Raw genomic sequence first — 20868 nt, 5'->3', positions numbered from 1 at the left:
AAAGCTGTTCATGATCAAGTAACGGATTCATGAGGTGATTGTAATTCGCTTCAGGAGGTACCAAATTGCAGAGACATAAATCCAGGGCCCACGTGAAATCACAGCTCAGGCAATGAAATACAGGCTGCACACAGGTGAAATACGAATATCGAAATGATAATCGATATGAAGTATTCAAAGTTGAGAGTGCTAAGGTGCCGTAGTACAGAAGCATTCTCTGTCGAAATAGTTCTAAGTGGTCCGGCTCGTTTGCGAAGGCAGGAGGGACATCCATTTTGAATTTCCCAAGATGGTAAAGGAAACGGCGCAGCACTGCCGGTTGTATAGCAACTCCACAGAATTAGGTCGCCGGCTATGCAGTGGAGAGGAGCAGAATGACTTGATACATTTTCTAGGAGTCTAGTCACTTAAATATTGCTTAGTAGTTATCAAAAAAATAGCTTTTCTTGAAGTGGAGGATGCGTTAAAAAACTAAGGGAGTCATTTGAGCAAGTTGTAAAGCAAGGTCAATTTTTTTTTTACATCAATGCTGTTTTCTGTGAATGTTAGCTAAGTGAAAGATATGTGTGTGAGCAGATGCTACGTTCATTTTTAAATGTGACAATGGAGCTCTTGTTCATGTCTTCCGATTCAAGGTCGGTATTCGCTGCCAAATGCAAATACCAAGAAACGCATGCGTGGGGTAGATAGTCTGCATTCTTAAAGGAAAGCAAATGGAGGGTTATTTTTACCGCGTTAGCATTGTCGTTTAAAAAGTTACAGTGATTTTAATTATATGTTGAGAAAGTTTCACTGATGAAGACTGAAAATAAATCCTTATAAATAACAGGGACTGGTGTATTTTAGAAAAGGTGTGTAACATTACATGAATTGTAAAAAAAAAAAATAATGTAATTGAAAGTGTATGGTTTGAAAATGAAATGTAGAGGTTTATAGTTCACGTTTTGAAAGCGGTTCTAGAGGGTCAGATGCATGATAGATTTAAAAAAAATAGAACATGTTTTTCAATGGTATTATGGAAAAAATATGTGCTTTTATGTACTATTTAGATTATCTGCCTGTTGCCTATTCTTTGAGTTTTAGTAATCCTGTGTCTTATAAGTTTTCCAGGGGTGGTTTGAGGTGCATGGTGGGCTTGGGCAGGGAGGGTAGGTTGGGGGTTTGTAATAGGGGGTCCGGGTGGGGTGGAGTGCGGAGTTTAGTGAAGAGTGTGGGGGACGGGGGGTTAGGGTGTTTGGTAATGGAGCAGAGTCAGAGGACGCCAAATTTCTGTTATGGGGTGCTACGGAAATATGTATCCATTCTCAGAGGTTTATTATATTAAGGATATATATTAACATGGTGGCTCTTGTGGTTTTGTGGTTCTGTGCATGTGTATAATGCTGGCCCTGTAGTTTTTGTCTATGGACCTCATTACGACACAGGGGAGCCACGTTGCACAGTTGGAGATCAGAGACTTAGGAAATAAAACTTTATGATAGCAAGGGCTCTAAGCATTACAAATCGCCCGTTCTCTGTGTAAAAAATATCACCGCTATTGGTGGTATTTTCTACGGTGTTAGTGCTCAAAGGAGAATAGTAACATATATGTGAAAGAAAATTCTGTAACAGGCTCAGCATTTCACATTATCGCGTGAAAACAAAAGTTGTTCTCACATAGCAATAAGTCTCTTATAATTAAGGGACGGAGTGTATATAGTGATATTTAGTACAGTGCTATGTGAACGATGTTGAATGTTTCATAAGAGGAGGCTTTAAAAGTTTTTCGATAAACTGGTTTTCCAGGGAAGTGGGTGGTGTTCCGTGTAAATTGCAGATTAGAAACTAGTAAGAACCAATTGGAAGTGTTGTTCTAAAGTCACATGACTTCACATGCGTGTGTCGCTGCCTCTATGCGATTGGTGGGTGCGCGCACCCGGTCGCGGACTAAAAGAAAGCGGCGAGAAAATATCAGCTAATATGCTCTTGGAGCTCGTTTTGGTACAAAGAGTTAGTTCTGAAAAGAACATTTTTTTTTTTTTTGGAAACAAGTGTTATGATGCTTTTGATTTCTTAAAGTTGCTACGACATTTTTCAGTATGTCATACTATCCAAATAAAGTGAAGAAATTTAACTTTTGTTGGAGCATTTATGACTCTCAATTTTGTGTTTAATTAGAATAAAGCTTTGCTCTCCGTATACAAGAAGTTTTCCACAGTTCTTGCATTTCATGTGCACGTTCGCCAGATATGGTTTCAAGTCCATCTCAGCACTCGATGGAGATACAGGTCGTTCTGCAGAAGATGTGCTGGTCACTTCTGATGGTAATAGCGTGGCCTCCGTTTTTCTAGTCAAAGGTGGTCGCTCATTTCCTTCAGATTCGGAAGATGAATGCGGAACGGTAGCCATTGCAGCAAAGTGTTCGGGAAGATGTTCGACGTTGTTCTCTATTGAGAGTAGAAAAGAAAGTGATGGAAGTGGGTGGAGTGCTGCGTGTAAATTCCAGAATAGAAACTACCAACAACCAATTGCAAGTGTTGTTTTCAAGTCACATGACTTTACATGCGCTTCTCAGGACGTGTAGGCGGTGACACTATCTAGGTACGAACGTGATTTGGAAGTAGCGATGTTCTTTAGTGAAGTTTAAAAACGTGAAAAGAAGTGAATTCCAACACATACGGATTTCACATATTTTTAGAGCTCGATTTAAGTATACAATTATTAAATTATAAAACCTTTTATATTTTTTAAAAAAAATATTAAGGTGTGTACAATCAGTCACGCACGAACGATTAAAAAAAATTCGGCTCCATTTAATTAAAAGGTTTGTATGACAACAAAAAAAGCCTAGGTTCAGTGTCTTAACGTACTATAAGTTCTTTCATTGGTCTATGAAGAAATTCATTAGGTTTAAATTGTAAAGCTTTCATGAAATAAATAGGTGGGTGCGTGCAGTCAGTTGTGCACGTAAGATTGGTATGTCGATATTTATTTCAGGTATATCTTTCATACTTAGGAACTAGCATTCAAAAAACCTATGAAATTCACTGAAAAAAACATAGGTTTGACACATGTTATAGTTAGCTGGACATTTTACTCATATAAAACCAATGAAATTCCCCGTTATAGTTACTTCAGCTAACTATAACTCTTGCGCCCGCAATGCACTGCTGATGACTTTACATATTACATCACTCATGACATGGTCACTGATGACATCATCCTTGTGGAAGAGTGGCAGACCTTCACTCACCTTAATATAACCCTTATTACAGACACTCAAAACATAGAAAATAACAATTTCAATACAATAGCCATACCAATGCCACTTAAAACACACCTATTTAGTAATTCGAAGATCTATATACACAACCACTTATTCATCAACAGATATATACAGTCAATCATATATTATATACAGTCACTCATATATGTATTCAGTCATCATATGTTCTTATACACTGATACATCCTGATCATCCTGTTACACACCGACACTCAACCATAGAGTTATTCACACATACGTTATATGTACTAGTTTAAAACATATGTACTTACTCAGAAATACACTTTTAAAACAGTTATTCATTCACTTAGACAGTCATATATACACTCATACAGAAAAAAACAAATAATAACCTATATGCCTTTCACCACACAAATTCACTCACCTATACAGTCTAGCATATATGCTGCCTACAACACATACAAACAGTAAGTCACTCATTCATGCATCTATGCACTACATAAGATCTCTCAATGAAGCATATTGACAATTAGACATTCAGACACTCCAACTAATAATGAAACAAATAATAACCTATATAGACATTATGTATCACTCATATAGCTACTCACCAACACATGCAGCCACTTACATAGAAACTGAGAGACAGATACAGATATGTATATATTTAAACATTACTCATTAGCCCATGTACTCATCAAGATATACTTAATCAGTCAGTAATACAATCTATTTTTCACCTAAAAAGCAGCTATTTATACACTTATATGCTCAATTCTTCCACAAGGATGATGTCATCAGTGATGTCATTTGAGATGTCATTAGTGATGTCACGAGTGATGTCACTGACCATGTCATGAGTGATGTAATATGTGAAGTCATCAGCAGTGCATGGCGGGCGCGCGAGTTATAGTTAGCTGAAGTAACTATAACGGGGAATTTCATTGGTTTTATATGAGTAAAATGTCCAGCTAACTATAACATGTGTCAAACCTATGGTTTTTTCAGTGAATTTCATAGGTTTTTTAAATGCTACTTCCTAACTATAACGTGTGTAAAACCTAGGGTTTTTTCAGTGAATGTATATATATATATATATATATATATAGCATTATCTATTGGCGGTCGCCAGTAGGTAGTTATAGATAGAGCCATGAAAAACGTTTTCCGACTTGCCAATATCTTTGGTGCCATTCTACAAATCTTCACAAAAGTTTCTAAAATAGTGCCCTGGTAATTCTTGTTGTGCCTGGAAAGTTTTGGGGCGATCCATCAAGTGGGAACCGAGAAAAAGGGGAGATCAAAAAAAGTGTTTCTCCTATGTTAATTCCCATTAATTGTGGGTTTGTAATGCGCTAGAATCGACTCCCGAAGGAGTATCTCTGCGCAGTAGACCGCTAGGGAACCCGTCCTGGCTTTCCCTGTGAGATGGTCCCTACTGGGTATCTCCAAGGTGAAACCAGGCATCCCCGGCGTATGTGGGGGGCCTTTGTGGAGATGAGGCAAGCTAATGCCCAGAGTTGCCGAGTGTGATCCCTGGTTAGAGAAGGCACCGAGATGAGAATTATCAAGTCTGCTGACCCTGGTCCACGACCCTGCCGCGTCGGGAATTGAACCCTGGTCCCGGGCCGTCCTCTGCTCTCGGGTCTGCCGCCTCTAACCAGCGAGGCACACCACTCTGGGTATGTAAGTGGTTGTGTGGGTATGTGACTGGTTGTATGGGTGTGTGAGTGGCTGCATAGGTGAATAGCTGGATGGGTGAGTAGCTGTATGGGTAAGTGACTAGTTGTATGAGTATCTGTATGAGTGAGTGAGTGATTGTATGAATGGCTGTATGAGTGAGTGAGTAGGTGTATGAGCGGCTCAATGGATGCCTGAGTGGTTGTGTGTGTATTTGTATGGGTCTCTGAATGGTATGTGAGTGGTTGTGAGGGTGTGGCTGTGGGTGCGTGAGAGGTTGTGTATAGGGGTGTGAGTGCGTATGTGAGTGCTACTGTGGATAATGTTATCAGTAATGTAATCAGTAATGGCATTTGAGATGTCATCAGTGATGTCATCAGTGATGTCATTTGAGATGTCATTAGTGATGTCATGAGTGATGTCACTGACCATGTCATGAGTGATGTAATATGTGAAGTCATCAGCAGTGCATGGCGGGCGCGCGAGTTATAGTTAGCTGAAGTAACTATAACGGGGAATTTCATTGGTTTTATATGAGTAAAATGTCCAGCTAACTATAACATGTGTCAAACCTATGGTTTTTTCAGTGAATTTCATAGGTTTTTTAAATGCTACTTCCTAACTATAACGTGTGTAAAACCTAGGGTTTTTTCAGTGAATGTATATATATATATATATATATATATATATATATATATATATATATATATATATATATATATATATATATAGCATTATCTATTGGCGGTCGCCAGTAGGTAGTTATAGATAGAGCCATGAAAAACGTTTTCCGACTTGCCAATATCTTTGGTGCCATTCTACAAATCTTCACAAAAGTTTCTAAAATAGTGCCCTGGTAATTCTTGTTGTGCCTGGAAAGTTTTGGGGCGATCCATCAAGTGGGAACCGAGAAAAAGGGGAGTTCAAAAAAAGTGTTTCTCCTATGTTAATTCCCATTAATTGTGTGTTTGTAATACGCTAGAATCGACTCCCGAAGGAGTATCTCTGCGCAGTAGACCGCTGGGGAACCCGTCCTGGCTTTCCCTGTGAGATGGTCCCTACTGGATATCTCCAAGGTGAAACCAGGCATCCCCAGCGTATGTGGGGGGCCTTTGTGGAGATGAGGCAAGCTAATGCCCAGAGTTGCCGAGTGTGATCCCTGGTTAGAGTAGGCACCGAGATGAGAATTATCAAGTCCGCTGACCCTGGTCCACGACCCTGCCGCGTCGGGAATTGAACCCTGGTCCCGGGCCGTCCTCTGCTCTCGGGTCTGCCGCCTCTAACCAGCGAGGCACACCACTCTGGGTATGTAAGTGGTTGTGTGGGTATGTGACTGGTTGTATGGGTGTGTGAGTGGCTGCATAGGTGAATAGCTGGATGGGTAAGTAGCTGTATGGGTAAGTGACTAGTTGTATGAGTATCTGTATGAGTGAGTGAGTGATTGTATGAATGGCTGTATGAGTGAGTGAGTAGGTGTATGAGCGGCTCAATGGATGCCTGAGTGGTTGTGTGTGTATTTGTATGGGTCTCTGAATGGTATGTGAGTGGTTGTGAGGGTGTGGCTGTGGGTGCGTGAGAGGTTGTGTATAGGGGTGTGAGTGCGTATGTGAGTGCTACTGTGGATAATGTTATCAGTAATGTAATCAGTAATGGCATTTGAGATGTCATCAGTGATGTCATCAGTGATGTCATTGACCATGTCATGAGTGATTTAATATGTGACGTCAAAAGCAGTGTATTACGGGGCGTAAGTAATACTTAGTTGAGCTAACTGTAACTGCTAAATTTCACAGGTTTTGTATGAGTGAGATTTATATGTATACATTCCACTCAGCAACCCTGTTTCAAATAAATAAACAGGTCCCAACACGCTCGGCTTCACTTCAATTTTTTGTGGCCTGGGGTGACTTGTTTTGACCGTCTCCGCGGCCTGTCTCACAACAATGCCTGATGCCATTTTGTGCATTAAATACCATCACAGCCCTTAAAGTCCAGTGCAATTATGTTCACATTCTCGCCAACAATAATGTTTTTTAAAGTCAAATACAAATCGTCAAAAGTATTATTTGTTCTAAAATACATGACCTGAAATTGCACTGTTTGATCAAACAGTGAGCTTAATTAAGCATTCAAAATGAAACTTATAATGATGACGTTCTCATGTCCACTGACTTCGTTTCTTTGCAAATTTGTGACCAAAATATCTGTGCATAAACAAAAAAATATATACGTTGTGAACTTTTAGCATTATGAGCAGCATTGGGAGATCGAAGTTGTAAAACACCAAGCATTAAGTTACACATATCAACTCGCTCGGGTAACACCCTTTTGCATTATCTTTTTTTATGAGGGTTAGAATGTAAACATGTACTCAAAAATTAAATTGCTAATGCCCCGTTAGATTCGTTTTTTGAAAAAGTGCATAGTGCCAATAAACTCTTCTAGCATTTACATCTGCTAATAGTGAATAAACATGGGCTTCTCCTCATACTGGGCCAGTGCCATATCTTCAAAAATGTATAGTGTATAAGAACAACATTTCTTACCATTAGATAAGAAGCAACCTCAATCACTGAAGTTCTTTTGCACCTACAGATATTGCACCTATTGCAACCAACCCTGTTGTCTTCCTGCCAGAATCTGAATGTATACATATACACATATGTAAAGTGCCTATATCTGAATGTAAACATATGCACATATATAGTGCAAATAGAAGATTTGTACGCAATAAAGTGCAATATGCAGGAAACTATTGTTATAAAAAACAATGATAAATTGGAGATAAATATAGCGTTGCTAAAATAAATAGGTCAATGTCCTAACTTCAAAAAAGGTGCCAAATGTAAACTTCATATATTCGTTGGTATATTGGGAAAGTGCCCCAAAGTGCAATGTGTCTTCTGTCTGTTGCCTTTAACTGGTCTCTTGGTTCACCTTATTTCATCTAAAGTGCCCTGTGCTCAAAGTTAATACCATTAACTCCTTCTCTTCAAATCGTTTTATGGACTAGCTTAACTACTGAGTTCCTTTCATAGAAATCCTGAATTATAAGTAATCGTGAAGGTCCTCTACAATATTAAGTCCTTCAGGAACCATCGTATTGAATCTTAGTAAGTGTTTTGACTTCAGCTGTCTCAAACAACACTCCCTGTTTCCTCCTCTGCTGCGAATGGGTCCCTGATCTATGGCAAAGTACTGCAGTTTATCCAAACTGCTGCCATGTACTTGCTCAATGTGCCTTGCCACTGAATATGTGAGGTCTCTGTTCACAATTGCTCTAATATTTTGCTGTATTCTTAGGTGGACACTCAAAATAGTGCTACCTATATACAATTTCTGACAACTGCATCTAAAAAAAAAAAACACATGATCACTTCTACAGTGCAAAGATTGTTGGATTTTCCATGATCGATCTGTTAGTGGTATGGGCAATTGCATAAGGTTGACTCCATATTCGCAGCCTTGCATCTGTGGCATTTAGTAAAACCTCCTCTGCCATAAGCCAAGTTCCACCCACTCTCATCTCTGGACTGCTTACTACCAGGTAATCCCTCATCTAGTGATGAAACGTAATTCCTGTTAGGTGTCACCCTGTACACTATCTGTAACAAGCATTTGCAATGCAATAGGTCTCATAGTTACACAAGTTTAAGCTATTGGCATTGTAAAAGACAATGCCTTTTATTTATGTTTTTAAAAGCAAAACAACAAAAAAAGGCATTGTTATTTGCAATGTCAATAGCTCAAACTTGCGTAAATGCGGGACCTATTGCATTGCAAATGCTTGTTCTTAGGAACGAAGCAAGGCACATACATACCAGTGGGCGTGAGGATGGCACATAGGCTTCTGGAAGGGAACATGGCACACTGTTTTAGGCCTTTTGCATGCACACCATGCGCTGTGCAGCTATGGCCTTTAAATTAAGCATGTCGTCCATAGAACTGCCTGCTCTACACACACATTTGCGCTTGCAGCGGACATGGCCGGAGTTCTGGACGTCGTGTGCGTGTTCTCTGTCCCTGTTTAGCTGGTGCGTGCGCACTTCCACCCAGCGGCAGCCATGCATGTCTCCACTACGTGCCTCACGTTTAACCTGTGGTCATTAATAGAGACAAAGGGACACGCCGGGTGAGCTGCAGGCGTTCACATTCCTGCATGTGTGGCCTGGAAGGCTCAGAAAACTGTCAGGAGCGGCCTCACAGGGGTGCATGGTGGATGCAGGGAGCTGGATGACAGTGCGCAGGGTACAAGAGTGCCCCTTACTAACAGTGGACGCCTTCGGAGTGGACGCCGTCTTCCAACAAGCAGGCACAAAGGATTCACTCTGCCAGCACTGGGGCAATATTGTGGCTGAGTAACAGCAATTTCCAACTATTCATTTAGTGACAAATTAGAATGAAAGTTGGATATTTGCACGATTTAGTTTCGTTATATCACAGTGTACTGTACTATGTTGTTAGCGGTCACATGACTGGTACAATCTTAGTCCACTAACTAACAGCAGGTTGCACTCGATGCAAAGTACTGACCGCGGCTGCTCGGTCCCAGTGCTTATCTCGTGCACTGGAAGGGCAGCACACTTGGCAAACTGTCCCTGGGGCAGTAATCCCTTTCACCTCCAGACACACACACTCGCAGATGGTGCCTGAACAGAGCCACCCCCATACGGGGCACCGGGCAACAGTACTCCTTGCACGTGGTCTCTGGGCAGTACCTCCGCTCCCAATTTACACACTCTACGACCAACCATACAGAGGACTCAGGCATGATTCAACACCCAGTTCCTGAGCAGCACACCTTAAACAACGTGCCTGGGCAGTGCCCAGCAGAGTCTGGGCGAACCCCAGTGCTCCATACACGCAACTCTGTACCCCACCAATCCCACATTCAATCAGACTAAAGTCAATGGTGCCTGGGCAGTAGTTTCCCCACGCAGGGCATGTCAAACGGTTCACATATTGCATGTTCACCACTACCGACGAAGTGTCCAAACACAATTACCCAAACTTTTTACACGCTTTATTCTCCACACATGCCCCCAATATTGAGCCTGCTTTAAAAACCATGTATAGGACCTTCGACATGTCCAATATATTGTACATGCACAATTGCCCACATGCATTGCATTCATATGTATATGGATATAGCGCCTTTAATGCACATATTGCTACAAATTACGTTAGCCACTCTGTACCAAATGCACTCACAAATGCTCACACACTGTATATGTACCATCACAGAAATATTCCTCCTGCACCAATGCCCACTCATTTTACACGCACCATGCCCTGCACATTGTATACGCTGAGATAACGCACAAAGTGTTGAGTTGTATTCTTGTGGTATTTATAATCCCTTTCCCACGTTAATGCTGAAATACCACTTTCTCTGCAAGAAATACGTACACCAGTCCTATTGTATGTGACTCATGCCTCACACACTGACTGCTTGCCAGTCCTTTCCATGCCAGTTCCTAGCATACGCTGAGACAGCGCCGCACATGGCAGCTTCGTCCCCTAGAATATTGTTGGGTATGATTTCGTTTAACGTTCACTAAGGCCCATGTAATGGAGAGTGCGCGCATCGTTGTTTAGCAGTTTTATACAGCGCTTTATGTGAGCAACAGTTACATTAGTTACACAATGTCACATTCACCGTACATTGATTACATTTATTTGCCGTACATTGCTAGTTAACTACTTGTAAGCACTGAACACTAAAGGGAGCTGGGGAGATTACGTCCCTCTCCTCTGTGTGTGTGCACTGAGGTCAATTCATTAAGATGCCAGGTGTACCGGAAGTGACATCAAGCGCAATTTGATCCCCGGTGATAAAATGAAGACCTGCGTCCAGCCTCTTAGTCTCAGGCAATATAGCTGGGTTCCTGAACAATAACCATTCCGACATGCCTGCCTGCCCCCACTCCCTCCCCAGCCGGGTCCCAATAATGCATTATTACTAGCAGTATGTGGTGGGCACACCCTCTGAAGTAGGCCGCTGAAGGGCGTGATAAACTGTGTGGTTGCAGCAGTCCTGTCCTTGTAAGAGTAAACCACTAGCCTAACTCCTGCGCACAGCCAGGCACATTTCTAACCCTTCATCTGTCATAGAACCGACTGACAGCAAGGAGGGCTCTGCTGAGACATGCAGCAGGCTCTCTCCCACCTGGGACCTCAGTGTATATATACTCTGGCCTGTGCCTGACCCGGAGGGAAGGGGCTGTCAGGGAGGGAAGCGAGGGCAAGAGAAAATGGAATATGGACAACGGGAGGGGGCGGGAAGAAAGACAGCACAAACTGCTGCAGGAGGGAGGCGGGAACAAAGTAAACACAGACGTGAAGCGGGAGCAAAGTAAATCACGAATAGGAAAGTTACAAAAGAGACAACAGCTTACGTAAGCACGCCGTGCCCGCAATCTATACGCGTGCACATCTCCTGTCCCGGCGCGTCACGTGCACAGCTCCTGGCCCCCTTCCGAACACAAATCGACGACAATAGATCCCGCTAAGTCGAGCAGCGCATGCGCTACGTGGCTAGGCAAGACCTAAAAAGTAGCTTATCCCTCTCTTTCAGGTTTGCTTTGATTTTAGCTTCCTTTAGCACTTTCATATTGTACCCCTTTGCTGAGAATCTTTGTTCTAAATCTCGATGTGCGTGCTCTATTTGTGTTGTTTCACTACAATTTCTTCGCATATGCAGGTTCTCAGCATAGGGGACATATATAAACCACTGAATAGCTATAGTTAGATTTACTTTTCCATAAACAAGATGTTTTTGCTTTGCTGATAACTTTTGCACCGATTGACAAATATTCACGAAATTTTCCCCCAAAAAAGCAAATTCACATCAGTTCCTTCCTAAAAAGTTTCAGGCTGATCCGTCAAAGCGGGGGGCCATGAAAAGAGGATGCCAAAATGCAAAATCCCCATGTATTTTTCCATAGACTTCCTTAAGAAGCACTACAGCAAAAACTGTTGAAATTAAGTACACTAAGCGGCATATTATCAAGGCGGGCGGTATGAGATTATCGCCGCTTTAGCGGCCGTTTTCGGCCGCAAAGCGTCGATAATTTTGTTGCCCTATTAGCAAGCTGTGGCTAACAGCAGTTAGCCACAGCTTGTAGGCGATAGCGAGCGGTTTTGGGCCCGCTTTGCATGTTGGCGATATTTATTGCTAATGACATGCAAAGTGGGCGTAGCCAACCTGTTAGCGACTGAAAGCAGTCGCTAACATCGTTATCGCTATAATCAACGCAGGCGTAGCAATGAAAAAATTTGAATAATACAAAAAACTAACGCCTGCTCAGACCACTTCTTAGCTTGTCTATCCAATGGGAGGTGGATATTCAGGTTAAGACCCAATTAGTGATAATGCCTGAATATCACTGGATTTCCAGCGATATTCACGCCTTTCGCCGCTATCACTGGAAATTTTATTGCATTGGAGATAAATGTTGCTAATAGCATGTTATCTCTGTGATAAAATCCAGCAATGCGCGGCGATAAAAAAAAATTTCGCTAAGCTTATTTAGCGATAAATATTGTGGTGGTTGATAATATGCCCCTAAATTTGTCAGGAAGCTACATCGTGGTGCATAGTGTGCTTTTTGTGATTTGGTGTAAATCGTTCAATAGTTTTTGAGAAATGAAGGTTTAATTTTTTTTTGTTGTTGGACGATTGGGTCAGCAAAGGTTTATCGAGAGTCTTGCGTGAGCACCAATTTAAAAATAAAGAATTCTGATTAGCCCAGGGAGCTTATTTCCCCTTGGGCCAGTTCTCTCATGCTGGAGTCAGACTTCTGAGGGTGCAAGGGCTCTGATTAGCTGCCAGCAATGTGAGAAAAATTTTGCTGGCAGCTATTAAAGGAATCAGAGATTTTGTCCCCTGGCCTGAACTAAAAAAAAAAATAATACAAGGGAAAACGGTAGGGATGCCTTGCCCAATATGCCCCATTAAGCGGATCTAGAGAACCCCCCTCTGGGGCCAAAATTTGAAAAAGGCAGCACATTTTGCCACAATCCCGCAGGATCACAACAAAAAAAATGACGGCCTCCATTTTACAATGTACATATTGGGTGAGGCACCAGTAGGGCCCCCCTCTCCAGCCCATTTAGACCCCTGTGGACCTTATTACCTGGGCTGGGTATATTTAAGAGGAGAGGGGAAGCGCAGCTCCCTCCCTAAGCTTTAAAAAGCCCTGGGGACCCCATCCCCCAGGGCAATCACTTTAATTAGCACATTCTGTGTTGAAATTACTTTTTGACTTAAAAAGCAGCAGCAAAAAGACGAAGATTTACCCGGAGTCTTGCTTGGATATACTTGCAAGAATTGTTTCCATCACACTTCAGATTTACAGAAAAGTGTTAATTTCTGCTTTTCTAACTGCTGATATATTCTGAAATATGTGTACATTTCATTTACAGGTATTTAAATGTAGTTGTGTGTTGCAAAAAAAACATCCTACAGTCTTTCCTTTCACACTCCCTGCACCCCAACAATATTGTCACATATTTTACTTTAAAAAACTCCTCTCACATTGCACTCAGAGAAAGAAAAGTACCAATCCCCGTGTTAGTAGAATGAGCAGCAATTTGTCAGCGGACCCAGAGCCTAATTATGAGTTTGGCGGTGTGGTAGCGGCGCACGGCGCTACTGCTCCGCTCCCACACTGCCAAACCTCACTGCCACCAGCTGCCAGATTATGAGTTATCTCGTGGTCTGACAGGCGGTTCTTTGGTGTTTGCACAGCGGTGCCTTTAAAAAAAGACACTCTAATGAGAGCACCAAAGCCCGTTCCTGCACGGCATGGACTGTAAAGTCTATGTTGCACATGAAAGGGGCTGCATGCAGAGGGGGGGGCATACCATGTGAACCCTGCATGCATCCCATGTCCCTGAGGGAACAGGGGGCCCCTGAGTCTACTCACGGGCACCTTTTCCATGTCAGTCTTACCGCCATGAAAAGGGTAGATATGAGAAAACTCATAATATGCTTGGCTGTACTGCATCAGCACCACCAACATACTGTGGCCCTCAGACTGCCATGCCACCACCAGGCATTGCTGATCCCTGGCGATTGCAGCGATCCAACCACCATACTAGTAATACAGCAGTCGGACCACTGGTGCGGCAGTCCACGACTGCCACCGCACCTCCACCGTAAGTTTGGCAGTTCTATGGACCACCAAACCTGTAATCGGGCCCATAGCCTGGCATCTGACCTCTTTCTTTGAAGAAGAGGAGTTAAGATAAATACAAAACATAAAGATTTCACATCAGCTGTGGACCTACCAGTGGGTCATGACCCACAGCTTGGGAAACACATTCTAAATAAACATAAAAATAATTTTAAAAAACCTTAGCTTGGGTAGCATTTGACTTTTTCAAGGTCGAAATTCAGCTTACAGAAGGAGAAAGCTTTGCGAAGACACCTTATAGTTGCAAACATGTAAAAAGATAACACTACAAACCAGTCATATTCATACCCCCGTAAGCCATAAGGTCTCCAGGAATATTTCTTTATCACAATTAAATGAAAATGCATGATAAAACATTTGAAAGTTACATGAATGTATTCAACGATTCTTTCTTAAGACAATCTCTCAATTTGAGATCCTATTGATTAGATAAAGGTAATTCTAAAATGGTTGCACAATCCCTTTTTTTTATGCTACAGGTAACATAATAAAGAAACTGCCCAGAAAGACTGCTGTCCCCATAAATGACACTGCTATCTTTTGCGTGGAGCTGGACAACGACTGCCAACATATGCGCTGGCTTAAAAACGGCCAGGACGTGCAACCCGGCGGGCGCATAAGTATCACGTCATCTGGGAAGCAGCACACCATGATCATTCGGGAGTGCCAATGTGATGATGCTGGGGAGATCGCCTTTGTGGCGGATGAATGCCGAACCTCCACCCAGTTCACTGTGTCTAGTAAGTAGTGCATTTCCATTTTATTTGAATATCTCTTGAAAATGGATAGAGCCCTGTGATATATATGAGTTGCAGTCATGGTTACCCAAGGAGACCTGGCACAAGTTCCCAAAACATTCCTATTTGGCCCAAGTGTGGACCTTGCTTCTGTCTTCTCTACCTGCTGCTGCTTTGAATATAGTTAGACTTCACATTCATATTCACAAACAGACAGACATACAAGATTTGACCGCCTTTTCTGAAGTTGTTAATCAGTGTTAATCAACACTCATTAAATGGGGGTGAGAGCCACCAAGTGACTGCCATTTGTAAATTATGCCTACATTTAAAAAGTTAAGGGCATATTTACACAAGCATTTGCAAAGCAATAGATCGTGCATTAATGAAAGTTTGAGCTACTTGCGCTGCAAAATTTAATGGGGCAGATTTACAAGCCCTTTACACTGCAAGTGCGTCACTTTTTGTGACGCTCTGGCAGCACATTTTTATGCCCCATATTTACAAGGACAGGAAAAGCCACACTGCATTGCTTTTCCTGCCCTTGTAAATACGTCCCATTTACTCGCAGCACTTTGTGTGAAAGGGGCGTCCAAGGGTGTTGCTGTAGGTGTTCCCAGGCACTACCCAGGGAACCAAACATATTTCCAGATTTACAAGGAATTGTAAATCTGGAAATGCGTAGGGAGGTGCAACAAGGAGAAATGTATTTATTTCTCCTTGTTGTTTTCTATGTGTGCATTGCAGCACACATAGAAAGAGGAAATAATCTCTAATGATTGTTTATGTGCAGGAAGGTGTCCCTTCCTGCACATAAACAATCATTTAAATAAATGATGTTTTATAAGTTCTGTGTGCTAATTTAGTAACACGTAGAATTTGGAAAACACCATTTCTGATTGTTTATGTGCAGGTAGGGAACCCTTCCTGCACATAAACAACCATCCCTGTGATGCAGGCATTCTTGCACCATGGTGCAAGGATGCCTACGTCGGCACATGACAGCAGTTTGTGCGCCAGCGCTGGGGGAAGCACAGAGATGCAACATATTGTTGTAAATATGTTGCATCCCTGTGCTTTAAAACTAACGCAACATGGCGCAGAAAAATTACTTGCTGCATTGCGCTGCATTTGTTTATTGTAAATCTGCCCCAATGTTTGTTGGTTTTGTGTTTTTTTTGTCGAAAAATATCCCAGCAGTACCATAAGTAATAAAAGAAGTTCCACTAAGTAAGGAAAGGGTGCAGTGCCACAGGCTGTTACTAGGTGTTTCTGTAGAGTTGTAAAGGGACCTCTATTTGCCAAAAAAGTTAATGCACCCTTAATGGGATTATAAAGAGAAAAATTGCAGCTGAGCAGATGTTTCCATTTGTTTTTACTGGAAGTAAGATTTTTGCTAGCTTACGTTTTGAAAATGCACCATTGTTGTTCATGAGATGTGTTCCCAGTAAACAAGAGTTTACATCTATGGTCAGTTGTTCACCTAAAAGTGTGGAAGTACCACACACCCTGTTATAAAGATGTGTACAAATCAAGAATTTAAATTTGCCGGCTGACTGATAGTAATCGATCCAGGACTTCGATCGTTTATAAAAAGCGCAAATTAACCAAACTCTTATATTTGGTGGAAGTAATGTAATCATGTTTCAATCCTATAATAAACACCAATACAATGTAATTAATCCAGTTCCAAAAATTGTAACAATCGGAGTACATAAGCTGTACCAAACCAAAGCACATAGGGTCGTTGTTAGTCTACATGCAGGCGTGCGTGTGGCACACTTTCCGAGGCTGAAAACATGCCTTCAGGAAATGAGCAGGTCAATTATTCATGACATGCTTGTATAAAAACGCATTTTGGACTTGGTGCGTATGTTTTTATGGGTTTAGGTATGCTTGAACATTTGAAAACATAAGCCCAGCCTATGAACACAATCCCTTCCATATTATCAAACCTTCTGAAGAACACCCTTGTGTGACAACAGCAGTACAGTATCTACTATGGATGTCGTCTATAGTCCATTTCAGCACAGTCTGTTTGGTGTGATGTGCAGTCATGTCTGGGTCATCACGTCTGAAAGTTTATCCCTGAAGCCTTGTTTCTGCAAAAAAAAAAAAATACCAAAAAGATTACAAGTGAACCTGGATGGTGTGCATCTGTACAGCACGCCTCCACCCTTCTGAAACACACACCACCTATAAAAATGTCGTGGAAAGAATTTAGCTCAAAAGGTTTCATTTTGCAAACATCACTGTTCTCTGTAGTGACTCCAGATGCGAGGTAAATTAGAGAGGGAAAGACCTTTCCTTAACCCTGCCCCTTTGCCTGGCAATATTTTTTTCTGTTTCTCACCCCAGGATCATTTTTGTGATCTGAGTTTTTTTACTGATGGTGATTTTGGAAAGGAAGCTCCTAGCCAGGGATAACCTCAAGTTAACAGGAGCTGCTTGTTGTGACTGCAGATGAAGCAGGATGGTAGGTTCGTCAACGCTCTGCCAGGGACCCGGGGTGTAAATAGCTCATTGGCTGCCTCAGCACGAGGCAAGGCAGACCCCGGAAACGGCGTGCATAAATAAGCTTGTAGTTTCATGCAATAGCACTTCAGTGTGGAATTCCTTGCCATGGCCAGACTGGCCATCCGGGCAAGCGGGCAATCCCCCGGGAGGCGAGAGCTCCTGGAGGCTGGTTTTGACATGCGGAGGCCGGTTTTAGCACCTGGGAGTCTGTTCTTGGTCTTCGGAAGTTGTGGTGCGACGTATGCGGTGGTCCCATAGTATCTTTCAATTGCTGCCTGTTTTAATTGTTTGGATCTGTTTAAGGACGCACACACATCCTGCACATGCGCTCCAAAAACAGCTACCTTGGTGCTTGTCCTCATTAAATGAGAGCACAGAAAACAGAAAATTTACGACAAAAAGCAGATGGTAGGTAAAAGAGTCTGACTCCTGCACTCCTGCATCATTGTGCCTAAGGTAGGTATGTGACTCAAGCATATAGGCAGGCATTGGTGCTACACACATTTCTGGTTGGGGTGACTCTGGGCTTGGGGGGTGCTCGGGGCAGGTTTGCCTGCCAGTACAGTGAAGAGTGCATGCGAACTGAGCTTTAAAATGAATTGAAAATCCCTTGATTTGGGAGGGAGGGAAGTGGGGCAAGCCTCACCAACACCCATTTTTGGTGTGTGTAAACAGCCGCTTTATTGAAACAGGTGCGCATCACACTTTATTAAAACTGGCAATTTGCCTTACAAAACTAAAACCTCTCTAAACATCAAATTACCTAACCCCTTGGCATTTCCCCCCCCCCACCTCTACGATCCCCACATTATAAAAAACCCCACCCTGCAACATACAATACATTACTTGCAATACATTAATAATACACAATCTTATCACCTAACATTAGAACTCCTACCCTCCCAAGACCTACAATCCTATTTGCCTTCCTGCTACTGTAACTAACGACCCTCTAATGTAAACTTCCAAACCTCTTTACCTTTCCCCGCTCCAGTTCACCAACTCCCCAAACTTAACGATAAACTACCAAACTCCAGCCCAACTTGGCCAACTGCAAAAACAACTCCGCCACCAGGGAAAAGGCGGACGGGTAGGTGCTTACACCGCCTCCTCCTCTTCCTGCCCCCCAACCCTCCCCCGGCCCCCAAAACAGGTGCCCTGATGCCTTCCCCCCTCGGCCCTTCACTCCTAACGCACGCCCAACAGCCTGGACAAAACCTCCTGTAATTCTAGCAGATAAAGGTCCAGGCCCAGGCGGGAAAGGTGAACCCTGCCACCCTTGTACAATTCCGGCGCGTCGTACCGAATGTCCCGGTGCCGGACCCGCAAAAACCCCAAGTGCCTGCAGAAGTGAACCATTTCTAAATTAATCTTCTGCCTGGCTTTATCCACCGCCTGGGGCTTCAACGCCCCTCTCCAAACCCTCTGCTGGACAAACTCAGTCCAGACGATGGTATACCCTGACCACTTCCTCCTGATTGCTTCCAAATCCCTCTTCATGGCCCTCATCAAAACCAACCCCGTTTCTCGAACCATATCATTCTCCCCCAAATGGAGAACCAACACATCAGGGCACCTACCCGCTACCAACAGCCTGTTAACCAACTCCTTCCAGCGCATACCCCCGTTCCCAAACCACTGAACCGTAAAAACAGTAGGATTAAATCTTAAATTTTTCCCAAAGTAACTGTCCTGTGCTTGCACCTGAGCCCGCTTTACGAATGAGTGGCCCACTATCCACACTGCCATGTCACGGGCGAGGGGCCCAGCCACAGAACCTGAAAAGAAAACAAGAGTCAATAAACATGCCACTAAAACAACCGCGCTATTGCTGGGTACCCTCGCTTCACACGTATCGCTTGTAACAGTCAGAGGACCACCTCTCCAAGTGCATGATGTCCCCTCGCCCCCACCCCGACTATGCGCCTCTGACGCTGCGCCAATACGGAAGGAGTGCATGCCATATTTGCTCCCATCCACCCCCAGCAGGACCAACTTTCTCCGCAACACCGCCAACAGCTGCGATCCTGTCGCCCCTCTCCCGTCAGTGTGGTGAAAGACCACCCCCTCCGCCGATCCAGCCGCCCGCCATCTCAACCCCCACCGTACCGGGCACACCTCCCTCCGGCTTCCTTCCCCAACGACACCCACCTGCCCACACTCCTCTGGTCTGTCTTGGACTTTCGCAACCACAGGCGCAACTCCTCGCCATCAAAAATCACCTCCGACCACCGCACCCCAGTACCAGCCCTCGACCCCAGCAACTCAGACACCCGAAACGCTCCCGCAAACATCCACGCCATCAGAGTGTAGTATCGGGTTCCCAAGGCCTACATGTTCCATAGATAACCCACTTACACTGAAAGAACTGTTGGCACGGAAACTGAAAAGTACAAAGAACAAGTTTATTAAGACCCCATGGGGTGGTGGTACATTCCTACAGCACCCTTCGGTAATGCAAGAAGTATCACACCGAACATCGGTGTGACCCATTCTTTTATACAATTTACAGGTAATAAAAAGATAGGCGGTACAGAGTTACAGAGCGTTATGTACATATATGGTCATTTTTGGACCACAGCCAGCTCATGGGAGGGGTTACAACCCCACTGGTCAGTTTGGCGGCACATTCCTGAGGGGTGACTGGTCAGTTGGGACTGCGCATGTACCGGCTTGACCGTTACTAAAAATAGCCTGTTGCTGGGCAAACTCGAGTGGTCAGTGTTACGGACAACGGACTAAAGGGCACGCTGGCCACGAGGCCGCTCATGATCTAAGATGGCCGCCGTAACATACAAGATGGCGTTTCCAAGTATAGTCAAGTTAAGAGGGAAAACGTGTAGCACAGCTAAGCGCTAACTCGGCCATTGTCAAATTACGACAGACGACCCTTTTAGCGTTTAGCTGAAGCTACCTCATAGTGAACATAATCAGGGTGTTCATCTTCAATATCAATTAACATTATTTGGGCTACTTCTTTATGAAGCATCATTTTGTTGTGAGCAAGAGCTCGTCTTGATGGTATGCAAGCCGATAAACACATGGAACATAAAGCTGGGCCACATTGTATACATAAACATACCAAAAACAATATCCCAACAATGATACATAAAATCATTAGCAGTTTCCAACCCCAAGTGGTAAGCATTGACCAGAACCATCCTGAAAGAGTCCAAGTTCCATTGTCCGGGTGTATTTCAGCTGCTATTTTGTGCAATTTAGAAATGGCATCGTAAAAGGATGGCGAATTATCAGGTACGTATACACAGCAGCTACTTCCGATGATTCTACATGCCCCCCCCCCACGGTCAGCTAGAACCACATCTAGAACCATTCTGTTCTGGAGCGTAACAATCCTAGAAATCTGAAGTTCTTCAGTAACATTTCCTAGCGCAATAGCAGTATCATTGGCTACAGCCTCAACAACACGGGCCAATCGTCGTATTTTCCGACTATTCAAAGCAGCCCCCACAAAAGAGAACAGTCCCAAATTAAAGTCCACATATTGT

At 43.3% G+C, this 20868-nt stretch overlaps 1 protein-coding gene across 1 annotated transcript in view; it reads left to right on the top strand.

The window, feature by feature from the left end:
• OBSCN (obscurin, cytoskeletal calmodulin and titin-interacting RhoGEF) overlaps positions 1-20868 on the top strand; it is a 1012031-nt gene that overhangs the window by 51646 nt on the left and 939517 nt on the right. Inside the window, exon 3 of the mRNA XM_086941076.1 lies at positions 14585-14845. Coding sequence (XP_086797202.1) covers positions 14585-14845 — 261 coding nt within the window. The remainder of the gene's footprint in view (positions 1-14584; positions 14846-20868) is intronic.

The sequence above is a fragment of the Lissotriton vulgaris genome, chromosome 10 (genome assembly GCF_964263255.1).
Source record: "Lissotriton vulgaris chromosome 10, aLisVul1.2, whole genome shotgun sequence".
NCBI lineage: Eukaryota > Metazoa > Chordata > Amphibia > Caudata > Salamandridae > Lissotriton > Lissotriton vulgaris.
This window is presented reverse-complemented; position numbering and strand designations above follow the sequence as displayed.